The 18,517-nt window shown below is 42.1% G+C and overlaps 1 protein-coding gene across 5 annotated transcripts in view; it reads left to right on the top strand.

Moving 5' to 3' along the window:
* The window catches only part of PCDH1 (protocadherin 1), a 130,990-nt gene that overhangs the window by 31,157 nt on the left and 81,316 nt on the right, over nucleotides 1-18,517 (top strand). For all 5 annotated transcript variants that reach the window (XM_078392472.1, XM_020799219.3, XM_020799218.3 and 2 more), the window contains exons 2-3: nucleotides 3,242-4,053; nucleotides 11,696-13,888. In XM_078392472.1, the coding sequence (XP_078248598.1) occupies nucleotides 3,259-4,053; nucleotides 11,696-13,888 (2,988 nt within the window). In that variant the 5' untranslated portion in view covers nucleotides 3,242-3,258. The remainder of the gene's footprint in view (nucleotides 1-3,241; nucleotides 4,054-11,695; nucleotides 13,889-18,517) is intronic.

The raw sequence follows: 18,517 nt of genomic DNA, 5'->3' as shown, positions 1-18,517 counted from the left end.
TAGCAAATGAAATTAGAAGGTGCATATGTAGTATACATCACGGGTAAGATTTTACATCACACTGACTCCACTCATTTTTCTGTTGTGTGCTTATTCCTCAGAAACATTTGTCTGTGATTATTTTGCTCTTAAAATGCACTATCACTCTCCTTTTGGAGAGATGTATGAGAGAATGTCATTGAATCTCGCTGTAAATAAGAGGTGGGATGCATACAGCCCTCCTACTCACTCTTGTGGCCCTTGCCACTCCTGACTCCAGCTAGAAAAATTGTTGCTGCACTGTTGCAGCACAGTTTTTTTTTTTGGGGGGGGAAGAGCGGCAGTTAACCTTGAAGTCACGGTATAGGAACAGTTTGTTTTATTTTCAAAGTGGCTAATGTTCCTAGAAGCCTCCTTCTAGAAGTACAATTCAGCTTGAAAACAAAGTTAGCTATCTATACACTGGCAAATTTGGTGACAGTGGGAGCGAGAGAGACAACCCAAGTACAGCCCCTCTCCCCAGAAGTTACCCTCCTCTTCTGTAACACTTCCTGATTCTGAAACACTTCCCTATAGAAATCTGAAATGGTACTTTTGTTGAAGTTTCTACTGTCTATTGAGCCTTCTTCATTCAAGAAGCCTAAATTAAATGGAAAACATCATTTTGTTGTTATTACTTCTGTGAAATAATTATGTGTCAGAAAAAAAATTGCAGGAATTCCTGCATATTTTGTAGGAGGCATCCCTGCTTATCCCTGTGCTAATCATCTGCTCCAGTGTATGTATCTGCCATCACCAGTCTAGAGTGCTTTGAAATGACCACTGCAGGAGTAAGTCTGAAGTTGGCAGTCAATTCTGTATCTGTTTTCTTCATCTCCCCTGGGGAAGGGAATGGTTTATGCTGTAAAACTAGCATGCCAGAAAGGGGAGAGTAAATTGCTGGGAAGAAACTGGTGGTAATATAACCTGTTTCCCTGAAAATAAGACCTAACCTGAAAATAAGCCCTAATATGATTTTTCAGAATGGTTGTAATATAAGCCATATCCCAAAAATAAGCCCTAGTTAAGTGAAACCCCACCCTCCACCATTGTGCAGCAACCAGAAGATGACATGACTATAAAATAAAACATCCCCTGAAAATAAGCCCTAATGCATTTTTTGGAGCAAAAATTAATATAAGACCCTGTCTTATTTTCGGAGAAACATGGTAGTACAGTCTGTAGTAACCAACCACATGGCATTGGGTAGGTACACAGCAGTGTGAACAATTCTGTGCCATGAATTCATCTCATAAATTATGCTGTGGAACAGCAGGTCCCAAGCAACTATAAAATCTTCTAGACGGAGTAACAAAGGTCACTAATTCTTCTGAGTCTGGCAAGGTCAGAGGTCGTTCCTGGTAGCTGGCACTGGTGGCCAACCCCAAATTCATGACTACCATAACCAGTGCCCTCCCAGAAGAAGAGTGGGCATTTGCCCCACCTCACATTGCACCTTCAGAAAGTAATACAAGATCAGGAACGTTCCAGTGTTCCTCTTTTTAGTCTTGGCCTTGAGGCTGGGGGCAGTTAGGGTTCCCTAATCCAAGTTCTGCTGCCTCTTCAGTTCAAAACTGGAGATGGGCAAGTGAGTTTGCTTTGGTTTTGTGCCTGTTGGATACTCAAATGCACTCGGGAAGCATGAAAGGAAACTGAAGTGCTTCACTAGCCCCATCGTTGTACCTATGTGGGGAGATTGCTTCGGCTCTACACTTGGGTACTTTATGTGTCCAGCAAGCTCAGTGCCATAGCAAGCTGGAGAGTTCCTCAGAACTTGCGGGTGTGTGTCATTGCTCCACCTGCAGCATATAATGTATGTTAAGCACCATTAATGGTTTAAAATAGTGGTTCCCAGTCAGGGCTTCAAAAATCATCTTTAAAACATAATTTATTCTATTACCTGTCATGAAGCCATTTATTGTCATTGCTAAAAAGTAGCTCACTGTATTACTTGTTGCATTACTTGCCACTTTTTGTAAGTTTTACTAAAGTTTTAGAAATGAGAAGCTTAGGTATAAGAACTGATAAGCATGGAAAAAGTGGGGAGAAGCTCTAGGATTTGAAGGACTTCCTTTTTAAGCTGCAGGAATCTTTGGGGGCTGTGCCAGCCTCTCTATGTGGGGAAAAAAACAAAGAATTTTCAGAAAGGTTTCTAAGCATTTAGCTTGGAAGAGCCTTGTGGTGCGGTGGTTAAATGACAGAGGGTTCAATCCCAGGTAATCAGCTCAAGGTTCACTCGGCCTTCCCATTCTTGTGAGGTTGGTTTAAAACAGGGATGCACAAAGTGTGGCCCTACAGTCACGTTTTGGGCCCTTGTGGCTGTTCCTGCAACCACACTGAATACCAGCGCACCCTGCCAGAGAATGGTTTTCCCTAGGCAAAAAAACAACAACCGTTAATCGCTTCTTAAGAAGCCTCTGGGAGCAAGGGATTCAGGGATTTCTGAAGCCACCTGTAGAATGTAATACTGAGAAATGCCAGTGTTACAAAACTGAATTTCTGGCTACCTCATGCATTATTCTACATTTTTGGTAGTTCGTGCATCCTCCAGAGGCTTTTGAGAAGAAAATCCCCCCCTCCCGGCCCATTGAAGGTGCCCACCACAGGCTTAAAACTGTGTACTGTGCTGGCAGTAGCTCATATCGTATAAACCCTGTAATCATCTACCCTGTGTATCATATTGGGATGAATGTGGGTGTGGACCATACCTTGTTGTTTTATTAGGTATTATTTGCAGGAGTACTTGAACACTTCTGTGAAGCAAGCTTACACCATGGTGTTTATACATGTCAACGTCATGGTTACGAGAGCCTGTCTCTCCCTTGACTGGGTCTGCCTACACAGCCAAACTACACTGGGCCATTAAAGAGAAACTCTTCCCCTTCTTTCTATCTCTGCTGGCAATTGCAGCAGTTTTTCCTCTGGTGACTAAAGTGTGGAGTAATTGTAGGTGCGGCTTCCTCCAGTGCTAAGCGGGTGTGGCTAATCTGGTATCGGGGCAGGGATGATGTGCTCAGGCACCTCCAAGGCTGGGAATGCTTCACCTGTTTCCAACAGACAGCTAGGAGCGTACAAGTGCTTGCCTGCTTGACGGAGAAGTATGTGTATTACCCTCAGGAGTTGACATGCTGCCTGATGCAAATTAGGCGAAGAAGAAGGCCTCATGCATAGGGGAGGTGAGGCGTTTTCTTTCTAATGACAAGTTCTCTCTGCTTTCTTTCAGCCCTGCCACGGTTCAGAATGCAGCAGCTGGTTTCCTGCCTGGGCTTGTGGCTCTTCCTCCAACTTCCCTGCCTCAGCTCTGGGACACGTGTCGTCTACAAGGTACAGGAGGAGCAGCCACCCAACACACTTATCGGAAGCTTGGCAGCAGACTATGGCTTCCCAGATGTGGGGCACCTGTATAAGCTGGAGGTAGGTGCCCCTTACCTGCGTGTGGATGGCAAGACTGGTGACATCTACACCACAGAGACCTCCATAGACCGGGAGAGCCTGCGAGAGTGCCAGCAGCTGTTCCCAGGGGAGCCTTGCTTCCTGGAATTTGAGGTTTCTATCACAGATCTGCTGAACAACAGCCCACGCCTGCTGGAAGGACAGATAGAAGTGCTGGACATCAATGACAATACACCCAACTTTGCCTCTCCTGTAATCACACTAGCCATTCCTGAAAACACCAATATAGGTTCACTCTTCCCCATTCCACTGGCCATGGACCGTGATGCTGGTGCCAATGGTGTTGCTTCGTATGAGTTGATGCCTGGTTCAGATGCCCAGAAACTCTTTGGCTTGCAGGTGGCTGAGGACCAAGATGAGAAACAGCCACAGCTGATTGTCATGGGCAGTCTGGATCGGGAACAGTCAGAGTCCTATGATCTAACCATCAAAGTGCAGGACGGAGGTAGCCCACCACGTGCTAGCAGTGCCCTACTGCGCATCACCATTCTGGACATGAATGACAATGCACCCAAGTTCGAGAAGCCCTTATATGAGGCTGAACTCTCAGAGAACAGTCCAATGGGTCACTCAGTCCTGCAGGTAAGTCTCTCCTTCAGTAGTGCTGATAGACTTTAGAAAAGACAAAAGGTGGAAAAACAAATTAGTTGTCATTTCATTTCCAAGGCTCCTATCCCAAATTAGTTAATGGCCACTATAGTAATGCTTAAAAAGTAGTAACTCCTCTTTTTTTTTTGTCAGAAGTCTGAAAATCACATTTTAGCTGTTGTTGAATGCTGTTGACCATTGTCACGTTGACCTCCCCTCTCCCCCCCACTGAGCATGAGTCAGCAGCATGAATCAGCATTCCTTTGCCATTCAGTGAATCCACCCCTGAAATTATTTTTTTAAAGGAACTACAGTTACACTTCAAAAGGACTGAAAATATTCCTCATTAAATTAGAATTGTAACATAATAAAGTTATACTTTAGTTAGTGGTGTGGTGGCTCACGGACAGGGATACCGGGAATGTCTCATTTGAAAATGTCAAGGGGGCGGTCATTCTCCCACCATGCTCATAAGCAATCAGTTGTTGGTTGGAAAGAGAATTAATTACATGTCATTAACTAGATGAGATTTGGCTTATTACCCATCAAAATTTATTCAGATAATAAGCTGAGAATTTCAGGAACCTGATTCAAATATTTCTCCCTAACACAGCTGGAAATAGGGGTGCTGAGGTAATACCTGAAGCTGAAAGACATTTGAAATTCTCCTGGAGTTGGGGTGTCAGGATCTGGGTGAGCCTGTTTCTGCGACAAAGACTCAGTTATTCTAGGAGGTTTGTTCAGTGACTGATTGCAATGCTCAGATGGTTAACTTTTCCATTTCAAGCACCTTTATGGAAATTCTGAATACATCTCATAGATCCCCTAGAGTTGAGTGTGTGCTGTCGCTTGCCTGGAACATCCGTGACTCTTTCTGTGCCTTCCTATGTCCCATGGATTGAGAAATGTTTGCCTTTCCAGATATTGTTGGAATGCAACTTCCATCATCTTCTTTTAGCCATGCTGGATAGGGATAGTGGCAGTTGTGAGTCCAGCAACACCATCTGTTCCTTGCTTTTTTCCATCAGAAAGACGAGGTTATCCCAGTGCATGCAGTCAGGACTGGTGAGGACTTAATATTAATGCACAATGACTTTTTAAAAAATCATCAACATGTCTGTACACACTCAGCTACTTTTGCTGTGGATTTTAACTATGATTTCTCAAACATGCTTATTATTGATAAATCAGCATCCTCAGAATAGGATGATTGGGAAATGGTGTCACTGTAGTAAATGGTGTTTATTACAGTTTGATATTAAGGGTGAATGGAGAGAGAAATGTTTGCTCTATCTTTTGTGAGTGGCATGAAGGTGAATTGGCATACACAGCTGAGCTGCCGATCCATCTGTCCAGAAAATTGACAGGCAGGTAGAGCGTATGAGCAAAGAAAAGGCTGCTTTGAGGGAAAAGCACGTCTGGCGATTCTTCTTTTTTTAAAAAAAGGCATACAGTAGTGGTTCCTCTGAATAAGACAAGTTCTGAGGGGTGAGGCATCCATGAACAGTGTGACTAGGAGAAATTAGTTTGCTTGCCATTTCTTGATATGTTATAATCCTTTGCTCCAAGTAGACCTTATAATAGTAATACTACCTAATTCCATTTGACTGTGCAAGGGTGGAGCTGGTAAGGCCCCTTCCATCCACTTGGCTTAAACCAATTGTCGTTGGGTTTCTCCAGCTACTCTGTCAAGCAATAGATAATGTTTCAAGGATGGTACAAGGGTGATGGGCAAAATGAGATGGGTCCTATGCATACCCACACTTTCTTCCTCACGTCCATCAATCTCCGCTCTATCCCTATCCAGTCATTAAGTCTTGAGTACACTTGCCACAGGAGCAGAGGAAATGCTGTAATGTTGCCCCCTCCCTCATCACTTCCATTGCTCTAATACATGTCAACCACGGAGAGTTGAAGAGGTAGCATCTTCTATATCTGTGTGCACTCTTCAAGTGAATGAAAACCCTGATTTTCAGAGTCTTTAATTCACAGATATAGAAGGCTTTCCCCTTCAAATTATCAGCCTCCATGTACAAAAGGCTGATGGGGATGGAGCTAGTGCCCTCCCATTTGTTCACAAGGTGAGTGTACCACCACCATCAAGCTCTCTCTCTCTGAAAATTCTCCACACCCCCATCCAAAAACACCATCTATTCACTATTACTACTTTCCTACAACTACACGTACATTTTTTCACTTCTCCAGTGTGCATCCTAACTGTAAGATGTGTGGAGGGAATACCACTAGGATGCCAGCTGGAGGTGGCAGCTGTTTTTCCTTAAGCATAATAGCCAAGAGCACATGGGCCTATGCTTGCACTCTCCTCTCCAACCATTTTTAATTGAGAACTGCCTTGATAGTGTTCACAGGAAAAAAAGGTTTTATTGGTGAAACAAGTAATGCCTAAATAAATACTTAGCGTTTTTTAAATCAGCAAAAATAATATTAGACATGTAAACACTTTTTTCTGGTGTGGAAAAACACGAGTACTTTGCATTTCACTATTATTCATGGCATTCCCACCCGCCAGCCTCCAAAATATAACCTGCCTGGCTAATTTTTCCTTTCTTTGTTCAACCCAATTTCTGAATCTTTCACATAGAAAGCATGAGTATTTTGATTACTGCACGGAGATGTATGCACCTATTGGCAGGCCAGTAATCTTCTCCCAAAAGTATACCTGTTTCACAGCCCCTGTTGCTACCCATTCAGCAGTAGTCTACTCAGAAGATGCCAATTCAGTAGGGACTTAGTGCCAGGTATGTTTGTGTAGGCTGCAGTGCTTTCCCTTTTGCCTGATAGTAAGTCCCACTGAAATCCCTGTAGTGTACTTCCAAGTAGACATATGTGGAATTACCCTAAACATCTATATTCTTTCACATTTTAATTTCAAGGCCATTCCCCCTCCTTGCCTTGTCCATTCCAGTCCCCCACGTCTGTCAGCAAACCCCCGCTTCTTACAGCAGCATTCCACAGGGCCCCAAGGAATCCTTTCTTCCCATGTGACATGGTAACCATCTCCTTTTTTATATTTCTCATCATGTGACCAAAGTATTCTAATCTTCTGCATTTTACAGTTTTTTCATTTCTATATTCATTTAATTTAGTACTTTTTCATTAGCTAACCTCTTTGCCCAGGAAATTCTTAGCATCCTGTGATAAATTCCCAATTCAAATGCTGGTGCTGCTTCTGTTATAATAAAACATGTTAAAGTTTATGATTCCATGCCATATAGTAGAACTAAGAATATATAGCACAACACGAGGAACCTTCTCAAAGCTAATTTTAAGGGGGTTTTGCATATTAAATTGTCCATCTCAAGAAAGCTGTACTGGCAGCCTCTGTTCAAGCCTCGGCTGAATGGCTGTATTCCCACTGTTCATTTAGCCTAATTCCAGGATACTTATATAACATGCTCTGTACTTTCATCTTGCATTTTTAACTGCATTTCTTCGGCTGCTTCCTTTTAACTAGTTGTTACAAATATGGTTTTCTTAATATTCAGTAAAGAAATGAGTTATTTCATAACATATTTTATTTATCTTACTGAGTAACATTTCCAGATCATCTTAACTGTTAGCTATTAGTATTTATTTTATTTATTTATTTTATTTATATCCCGCCTATCTAGTCGCGAAGACTACTCTAGGCGGCTTACAACAACGTTAAAATACAATAAGAATACACAACAAATACAAAAACAGATAAAAGAAAAAAGACAATAAAGAGATAAGAAAATCAAAAAATAGTCTTATGAGAAGGCCTGCCGAAACATCCAGGTCTTTAATAGATTCTTGAAAGTGCCCAGCGAGGGAGCTCCGCGAATGTCAGGAGGTAAGTTATTCCACAGGCGAGGAGCCACCGCCGAGAAGGCCCTATTTCTTGTTTTCTCTTTCCGGGCCTCCCTCGGGGTTAGGCTCCTCAGTACTATATAGTCTGTATATTAGATGTTGGTTATAACATTTGCGTTGACAATGATGACATCTTTTAAGTCAACAAGTGCCTTTCTGAGCATATATTTCGGAAGAAATTTAAAAGCTGTTCCAAGAGTATATATCATCATTGTACTTCTCATATCTGTGTCTTCTGTTATCTGATCTTCAGCTTTCATTTCTGCCTTTGTTGCCAGCATAGGTTGCCAATTATACAGATATCTCTTGAATAAAAACCTTTGTTTACCAATAACTGTATCGGTTTGCTGTGTTGGACTTTTTGGCTCTTATAATCAATAAAACCACCAAAGATACCCTTGTTCATTACATGGTATATCTCCCTATAACATATAGGCAATATAGTGCTTCCCTGGTTCCAAATCCTCTTCTGAATCCAGATTGCATGCCTTCTGCCCTTTCTTGTAAATTCTGCCATTTTTTAAAAAAAAAACGTAAACAGGGAGCTCAATAAGCTGACAGTTTAATAGTATCTGAAAGCTTTGGTATTTGGCTTTTGGGGTAGGATAACAAAGATTGATCTCAGCCAAATTTCAGGAATTATTCCTGTTCTGTAAATTTGATTGAAAAGATTTAATATCTATTTTGTCATTTTCTATTAGTTTTAAAGCCTCTGTGAAAACAACACCAAATCCATCATCTTTGCCATTTTGTTGGCTGTACTGCATTTGGGATTTAGGATTTCAATATTTCCAGTTCTGTAGCAATCCGATATAATAATAATAATAATAATAATAATAATAATAATAATAATAATAATAATAATAATAATAATAATAATAATAATAATAATAATAATAATAATAATAATAATAATAATAATAATAATAGGTAGCTGGTGCAGTATTTTCTTGAACATGGTTACTACACCCTTATTTTCTTCCTATACATTGATAGAATCATGGATCCTCTCTAGGTTTTCTATTTTGGCAAATTTTTTGGATTGTCTTTTTTCTTTGGCATCCTTAATTCTGTCTTGGATGGTCATGTGTATTTGTGTTTGTATTATGTCCTCTTTTTTCCATCTTACTTCTATAATCTCTAATATATATTTATTTTTCTTTACTTTTCATTTCTACTTCTAAGAAATTGCTGGTTGCTGTTGATCACATTTAGTAATGCTTCTTTCACTTTAGAGCAAGTAGCATTTATATCTGACCTATTTACATTTGTAATCTTATTAATGTCTTCATGAAGTCACTGAAAAAGAGGTCTAGAATTAATGAATTGATACAATGGTCAGAAGAAAATATCTTACTTGTTTATCTTGGTTGTTCTGGAGAGTAGAACCTTCTTTTCTATAGGCTTTGATGAGAAAAAAATAGTGAGTAGAAATCTCTTCTCATTGGTAATCTCTGTTCTACAGATTAAAAATAAAGGTTTATCTCTTGCATTTTTTCCACTGATTTTCTCACAAGGTTTTCATGACTTCCAACTCAGAAATACTAGTTAAAACTAGGTGTTTCAATGGCTCCCAATTCTGTTGAACCTGTACCTCAGACCGTGGCTGATCAGATCATTCTCTTGTAATTCACTTATAGTTTAACATATTGGATGGCTTATTGGTTTTGCATAATGGATCTTCCAAAGACTGACCCTTGAGGCAGTCTAACTGGAGGACTGGACTACCACATCCAGACTTTGCTAATACTCTTAGTGCTAGTACCTATGACCCCAGATGTTTAGATTCTGTTACATGTAAGTGAATTGAGCAAGAAAATGTTTTTAGCACCTTCAGACCACTTCATTAGTGATATAAAACTATAATTGCATAACTGAGCAATTTTTTCCCCTCATGTCCAGTGGCATCTCAAAAGGGAGGGGGCAGGCAAGTGATCTTGTTTTTTTCACTTGCCCTAATATTACTGACAGAAGAACTATGCATCCAAGTTTGGAGAAATTAATTTTTGGACTATAACTTCCAAAACTCACCTGCCCTGAGCCAAGATAGCAGTGGTTTTAATGTCTCTGAAGGTGATGTCAACAGCCAGAGGAGTTTATCTGCAGATAACCTTCAGCATGGTCCTTCCTTCCTTCCTATTAGTGAGAGTTAATAACCTGCTGGCTAGGTTTCCAGACTGGTTTTCTTGGCAAATTCCTGGCATACCAAAGTGGGAGAGGCTGCCTGTCAGTTAGACCAGCTAAGCCAGTTCCACCTGAAAGCTATGGGAAGAGAAATGCTTCCTTTCAGCCTAAAGCATCATCTGGGCTTTTAGCCAAGAGTAGAAAGAATTTAGGAGCCTGGCTGCCTTCAGTGGGGGTCATGTGGTATACATGTTAAAAGAGTTTGATGAGAGATAATTATGTGTGCAGCTAATGGATTATATGAGATTATATTTTGTGGTAGCAGGCATGGATAGTTTCTGTCACTTTGGTTCAACACAGAACGTGAACGGTGAATTCTAGAAATGCTTTATTTATTGCCTGGAGTTTATCAAGCGACCAAGACTGCATTATTCCTACTAGAAAAAGCCAGGCATTTGGGACGTCAGAGTTCAGAGAAAAAAAAAATAGGTAGATGTTCAGGAAAATAAAGTTTATAAAATCATATATGGTGCGAAGGAAAAATGTGGAGAGATTCATTATGTAGAGAGTCTGTCTCATAATGCTTGGGCTCAAGGTCACCCAGTGAAATTGAGTGGCACAACCATAGATTCAGGACAAAAAGGAGAATGAACAGAAATCACATAACTGACTTTGACAGAATGGGAATGGCCACTGCCTTGTGTTACTTTGTGTCACGATAGTTAATTACAACCTCCATGTTCAGAGGTAATGCATTTCTGAATGCTTCTTGCAGATGAGGATGCAGAGTAGAGGTGCCTGGCTGGTCATTGTTAAAAACAAGATGCTTCATCTGACCTAGAGCAGAGTTTTTATTACCTTAGGGTCAAGATGGGATTTGAATTCATGTCTCCACAGATGAAGTCTCCCAATCTCTGTACTATCTCACCGTGCTTTTTCGTACTTTTCCATCTTCACGTACTAAAGTAAAACAGGAGGGAGGGAGAGCCAAAAATTGCACTATGTGAATTGTGAGGTATTTTCTGTTCACAGTGCGAATACCAGTATCATTCAGTATGTTGCAGGGTACTAAAATGTCATCGTCCAGAAGGCATGTTTGCGTGCAGAGTCAAACGTGTTCCTCTCCAGAGAACCAATGAATGCAAAATTAAAGTAAAATAAAATTAGATAAAACAAACCTTTTTAATATTCTAGGTTATTTCCTGACCTCAATAAACCCCACTGTCCTCCTCCAGTGAAAGAAGTTTCAAATTCCCCCAGTTTGGGTCCCAACCTCCTGACAAATAGAACTTATTTTCTGCACTGGATAGACCTTGCTGGAAAATGGCAGAGGGCGACTTGCCCCAGTTGTAGCGAAACACAGTTTTTGAGGCATATTTTTCTCAGTGAAAACTGGCATGGGTGGTAAATGGCTGAAATTTGGACAGACTGTTTACAACTTTGCAGCTGACAATGTTGTCAAATAAAAACATTGTTTACTAGTTTTAAATATTAAATTTAACTGGTACTGTAGGATGAAATTGTTGATGTGATGGTTGTAACAGTTGATGAGGTCTGTCATCTTCTAGATGCAAGGGATAGTATATGGTGTCTTTATGACCTCAGCAGGATTTTTTTTTCCCCTGACAAAATACACTTCCTTCTTCTTTTCTCGTTGCAGGTGAAGGCCAATGATTCTGATCAGGGTGCCAATGCTGAGATCGACTATTCCTTCCACCAGGCTTCAGATATGGTTCGCCGGCTGCTGCGCCTGGACAGAGCCACTGGACTGATCACCGTACAAGGTCCTGTTGACCGAGAAGACATCAATGTGCTCAAGTTCTCAGTGCTGGCTAAAGATAAGGGAGCAAATCCCAAATCTGCCCGTGCCCAGGTGGTGATCAATGTCAGGGACATGAATGACAATGCCCCATCTATTGAAATCCGTGGAATTGGCTTGGTCACTCACCAGGATGGCATGGCCAATATCTCTGAAGATGTACCGGTGGAGACACCTGTAGCTCTGGTACAGGTGTCTGATCGGGATGAGGGTGAGAACGCCGTTGTGACCTGCGTAGTAGCTGGGGACGTACCTTTTCAATTACGACAAGCCAGCGATACTGGCAGTGACAGTAAAAAGAAGTATTTTCTGCAGACGACAACACCACTGGACTATGAGGCAGTGAAAGAATATACTATTGAGATTGTCGCTGTGGATTCTGGAAACCCACCTTTGTCCAGCACCAACTCTCTCAAGGTACAGGTGGTAGACGTCAATGACAATGATCCAGTTTTTAGTCAGAGCTCAACAGAGGTGGCCTTTCCTGAAAACAGTTCCCCAGATGACTTGGTGGTGGAAGTGAGTGCCACTGATGCAGACAGTGGGTCCAATGCTAAGCTGGTGTACTCGCTAGTAGCAGAGCCTTCATCAAAAGGTGTTTTCTCCATTGATCCAGAGTCTGGTGAAATCCGGGTGAAGACTGTGTTGGACCGGGAGCAGCGAGAGCGCTATGAATTCTTGGTGGTTGCAGCTGACAAGGGTAGCCCCAGCCGCAAAGGAACTGCCTCAGTTGCCATAAATGTCATGGACCGCAATGACAATGACCCAAAGTTCATGCTAAGTGGCTACAACTTCTCTGTCATGGAAAACATGCCACCATTGAGTCCAGTTGGCATGGTGACAGTAATTGATGCTGACAAAGGAGAAAATGCCTTTATTCAGCTCTCGGTGGAGCAGGACAATGGTGACTTTGTCATCCAGAATGGTACCGGCACCATCCTCTCCAGTATCTCCTTTGACCGGGAGCGTCAGAGTACTTATACCTTCCGATTAAAAGCTGTGGATGGGGGTGACCCTCCCAGATCTGCTTATGTTGGGGTCACTATCAATGTGCTAGATGAGAATGACAATGCTCCAGTCATCATCTCTCCATCCAATGCCTCCTACAAACACATTCTACCACACACTAGTCCTGGGCAGCAGGTCATGAGCGTTGGAGCTGAAGACATTGATTCTGGCACCAATGCTGAGCTGCAGTACAGCATCACCGGTGGAAATCCCTTCGAGCTTTTCAAGATTTCACCCCAGAGTGGAAACATCACATTGGAAAAAGAGATCCTTCGCAAGCACCATGGCCTTCACCGCCTGGTTGTTCGTGTGAATGATAAGGGCAAGCCTTCTCGTCATGGCACAGCTTTAGTCCATTTCTACGTCAACGAGACACTGGCTAACCGCACCCTTTTGGAAACCCTAGTGGGCCACAGTTTAGACACACCCATTGACATTGACATTGCTGGTGACCCTGAATATGAGCGCAGTAAGCAACGGAGCAACATTCTCTTTGGTGTCATTGCGGGCATCGTAGCTGTCACCCTGGTTATTGTGCTTGTAGTGCTGGTGCGCTACTGCCGTCAAAAGGAGGCCAAAAGTGGCTACCAGGCTGGCAAAAAGGAAACCAAGGACCTGTATGCTCCCAAGCAAGGTAGCAAAGGGAACAAAGCCAAAAGCAAGGTGAAAAAGAGCAAATCTCCTAAGCCACCCAAACCTGCCGAGGATGAGGAAGAAACAGGACTGCAGAAATCTCTCAAATTCAACCTTATGAATGATTCAGTCAGTGACAGCCCCCGCATCCACCTGCCCCTCAATTATCCACCAGGCAGCCCTGACCTGGGCCGCCACTACCGTTCCAACTCTCCTCTGCCTTCCATCCAGCTCCAGCCCCAATCGCCATCTGCCTCGAAGAAGCATCAGGTAGTACAGGACCTGCCAGCCACCAACACATTTGTGGGCACTGGGGACAGCAATTCCACGGGCTCGGAGCAGTATTCAGACTACAGCTACCGTACCAACCCTCAGAAATACACCAATAAACAGGTAGGAGAGTTTGTGCTGCATCCTCCCACCATCCCCTCACGTCATACCAGGGCCATATGGACAGAGGTGTGGGAGTGATCTGGACTCAGCCCACTCTGCATGAATGGACCTTAATCCCTTGGACTGATGCAGGCTGGAGCCTGCAGATGTCCAGGTTCAGGTTGCACACCCAGGACTGCTCAGGAAACAGGCAGCCTGCCGAGACAAGAAGTTCAGGGAAGTATCTGTGTGGAAGTGGGAAGGGGACTGCCTGGCCCCAAAGGAATCAGAGCAGCCTGGTAGCAGCCTGGGAGAGAAGCCGTGGTGTTTGGGAGGGGAGCAGATTCCGCTGAAGAGGGGGGGGGTTTCTCACTGGCCAGTGTGTTTTAATGCAGGATGTGTTTGCCTGAGTCCCCTTTGTATTTGATGCTTATTGCAATAAAAAGAGCTCCGAAAGCATGCATCAAGGGCTCTTTGTATATGTGTACCAGGTCTGAGCCTCATTTCTGCTCAGATATCTGATGCAAAGGCAAAAGGCAACAGGGTGTATCCCAGTTCTGCTGGAGGAGCCCAATGACACTGGAGCCAGAATATATTTGAGAAGGCAGGATGATAACATGAAATATTTAGAGGAGGGGCATGAGGTGTGACTGTAAGTTTTCTGCATGGGGCAGCAGCATCTGACTCTGTTTTGAGCAAGGCTCAAAACAGTCTATGCCTTTGAATGCATGCTTGGGCAGAGGTTACTGCTGATGGGGTGCAGAATTCTTTCTCTCTCTTCCCCCCTCACCTTTCTTTTTGGCTGTTCTTAAAGCAAGAGGTCATATCTGCTGAAAGTAAGTTTCTGAATTGCATGGCAGGGAATTTGGAAACTTAGAAATGGTATTTCTAGCTTGCAAACTGGCTCAGATTCTGGGAATGTGAGGAGGCCGTGGGGCTTCTCTGAAGAGCTTTCTATGGTTTTCTGTGAGTGCTTCAAGCTGGTGTGTCATGGATGGTTGTGTGGCTGTTGGAAGTTGAGTTCTTCAGTAGTTCCAAAGTATTTGAAAGAGGTTGATGGTTGCCCTTGAAATATAATGTTTGTTTTTTGTTCATTGGGCTTGTTTGCCTTATGTATTTTTCCTGTTCAGCTCTGTTTAGATACAGATTTCATCACTGATTGTTTAAATAAAGGTTTGCATTGCTAGCCAATGTTGTGATGTATAAATGACTGGCTCTTGTGTCACAGCCTGTTGGACAAAGCAGAGGTAGCCAAATGTAAAGGAAAGAAGAGGAGGGTGAACATAATTTCCATTTTCCACCAAGCATTCTGTGGGTTGATTGATTGATTGGTTGCAATTAGAGTATCAAAAGTATACAGAAAATATGGAAACAAAAAAAATGTATCAACATAAACATTCTTTTGTATTGACTTTTAAAAAGCAAATCAAAAATACATCGGAACCAAATAGGTATGGCACTGGGCCATTGTAGATTTGCTCTTTGACATGCTGAACTTAATTATCTGAGAAAGAAATAAACAGTTCCAACTAAAAATATTTGTATTGTTCTTAAATATCCCAAAAGGGCTCAAATCATAGTGGTGACTTTCCATTTCGCCATAGTGAAGCCCTACCCCACAACCACTCCCGTACTGTATATATTTAGACTTTCTAGAGACTTGTAACTTTTAAAAAGAAGCATTTTTGTTGCAGTCAGTGTTAACCGAAATCCTTGTATGTGGCAGATTGCCATTGATTAAATAGTTGCCATTTTGATTCTGGTCACACATGAAGCCACCCAAGACGTGCACAATGAAATTACGTTTAAGTAAGGGCATTCTTTCATTAGCAGCAAACTGCCACTGCAGTTTGCATCATTTCCCTTCTGCTGGTGTAACTTACCGATTTTCCTAAGTGTTTTTCGCAGGGCTTCCGATCTTATTTGCCCTCCTTTGAACATATCATACCTTGTGGATATCCCTCTTAAACTGTGGTGCTCCCAGGTGTACTTTGTACTCCAGGTGAGCTGCGATCAAAGTCAAATAGCGAGGTACTCTTTTCTCCTTTGTCCTACACCTTGTACTTCTATTGAAGCATCCTAGCACTCCATTACCTTTTGTTGTTATAGTAGCTCTTGGTACATTAAACTGTTGATTCAATGTTTAGCTTGTGTTTTAACTTGCAGTCCAAGACCACTCAGTCTTTTTTCACACATATAGCACAAAGCCAGATGCTACTCATCCTATATTGGCACTTCTGTTTAATTTTCATTTTATTTATTTATTCCATAAAATTCTGTACCACTGACTTAGTCCTGGGCACTACTCTAAGCAGTTAATAAGTAACAAATAAAGCTATTCACCGTACATTTATCCCTGTTGCTTCAGCCAACTCTCCAATCGGTTAATGGTAATAATTGTGTGCTTTCAAGTCTATTCTGAGTTATGGTTTACCAGTCCCTACTTCTGGTGATACTCAAGGAATGTACAGCTTGCCCTGGGCTACACATGCTGGCTTTTCTCTCTGGAGACATGGTGAGGAATTGAATGCCTGGCCCCTGGCTCCAGAGCTAGGTATGCCAATTCACTGATTTCTTTCTTTGGAGGTATTTGCTGTTCCTTTCAGTCTGATCGCATATGCGAGTCATAATAACAACACATGGCCCAGAACAGAATCCTGTGGCATCCCACTTCTCTCTGGGATGACGAGGAGCTATTGGTGAACACTCCATGGCCTGCCTGCCAGCTACACATGCATCTAATATTAGCATTTTCTAGTTCACACTGGCAGTGGAAGACAGGAGGGCCTGGCGTGCTCTCGTCCATGGGGTCACGAAGAGTCAGACACAACTGATTGACTAAACAAGAACAACAACAGTCCACATTATACCAGGTTGCCCTGAAGGATACTGCGGAAGATCTGCTGAAAGCCTGACTGAGGGTATAGATTTGCTCTGTAACTGTCTTAGCTGTTTAGACAAATGTACTTCTTCAGTCCAGTTAAGTGTAAAATCGTTGTAACACAATAGGTAGAGTTTTTCATACAATATCTTAAGTGACAATATTTTAAAATGATAAATGAGTTCAGGAAATACATGAAGTGTACTTTAAGACTAAACCTTGATTGTAATCACATTGTTAGCCCTCAATGTGCTGGAATTCTGGTGGGTCAGAAAAATGCCCCAGAATTCAGTCAATGGAAGTCCTTTTTTATCTTGGTGCAGGGGAGTTGAATCCCCTCCCAGGAGGACAACCCAACATTTCCCAAGACAGTCAACTGTGAAAGAGGCTGCACCATTAGGAAGCTTCTTCCATGTTCAACTGTGCAATCTGCTTCTCTGCAGATTGCACCCTTTGGTTCCCATATTTATTTACTTGGAGCCACAGAGAATAAGTCTGCCCCTTTTTCTGTGTGACAGCCTTTTAGATATTTGAAGACCACAATCCTTTAATTTCATCTTTGAGCTTGATGGTCTTTCAACCATTCCTCACAGGACTCAGTTGGTATACCTCCCAGAATCTTGATCGCTCATCTCTTGATGTATTATAGGTTTTTAGTGTCCTTAAATGTAGCACCCAGAGGTACAGAGTACTCCACAGGCAGCTTGGCCAATAGAGTAGAACAGTGTGGCACTCCTATCACAATTTTTCTCTCAGTTTGCCACAGAACCGTTAATGTACACTTGTTTAACCAGCTGTGTTTCCATATAACTTAAAAGAGCATCCAGCCCACAAACATTTTACCGTCTTGCCACAAAGAGCACGAGTTGCTGAAAGCAAGGTGTACCATGATCTATGTACCGTATTTTTCCATGTATAAGACTATACTTTTGTCTAAAATCTTTATACTAAAAATTGAGGGTCGTCTTATACGCAGATATAAGCTGAGAAGAGAGAAAAAACAAGGTGAGGGGAAAGCAGGGATCAAATTGATCTTGCAGGGCTTTGATTCCTTTCCCCTAGACTTACTTAGTCCCACTTAGATTTCTTAATTTTGGGTAGAAAGTGGGGGGGGGTCTTATACATGGGGACGTCTTATACATGGAAAAATACTTAATAACTTGAAATAAAAACTCATATAACTATGTTGACATGTAATAGCCAGAGCATTATTTTCTAGATGTTGTTAGACCAAACTGCATAACATCTTCTAGAATGTTGTCTGGTATCAGTGTCAAGCTGGCCAGTCTTTCACACATACACATACATACAGGAGAAAAACAAATCTTAATTAAGGAAAAATGATATGAGGAGTTTTGTGCAAGATTAGCCTTTAAGTTAGTGATTTCCAAAAGAGGGTACACTTATCCTGTTTTTTCTGTGGTCAGTAGTTATGAAAATGACATACATAATAGATACAGTCTTCTGTATGAAGCTTCAAGAAGTCTTGAAACTCTAGGGGGCATGATTGCAGCTCCTTTTTTTAAATAAAGGGAGTCTTCACTTGTGGCGGGGCACATGTCTGGAAAATATCTCTAGATGAGAAACCTGAAAAACATTCAAAGAATAGTTGCAAGGGGCAGGGAGTTAATGCTGAATGAAAAATAGTGTAATGTGTGTGTGCGGGGGGTGTTAATGTTTTGCTCATTTGGCACCGAAGTCACAAGAGTGGATGATGGACATGGAGCATGCAATGGCAAAGGGGAGTTGAATATCTAGAATTTTTTAGA

The sequence above is a fragment of the Pogona vitticeps genome, chromosome 4, assembly GCF_051106095.1.
Source record: "Pogona vitticeps strain Pit_001003342236 chromosome 4, PviZW2.1, whole genome shotgun sequence".
Taxonomy (NCBI): Eukaryota; Metazoa; Chordata; class Lepidosauria; order Squamata; family Agamidae; genus Pogona; species Pogona vitticeps.
Note: the sequence above shows the minus strand (reverse complement) of the source record. Positions and strands in the feature narration are given on the sequence as shown.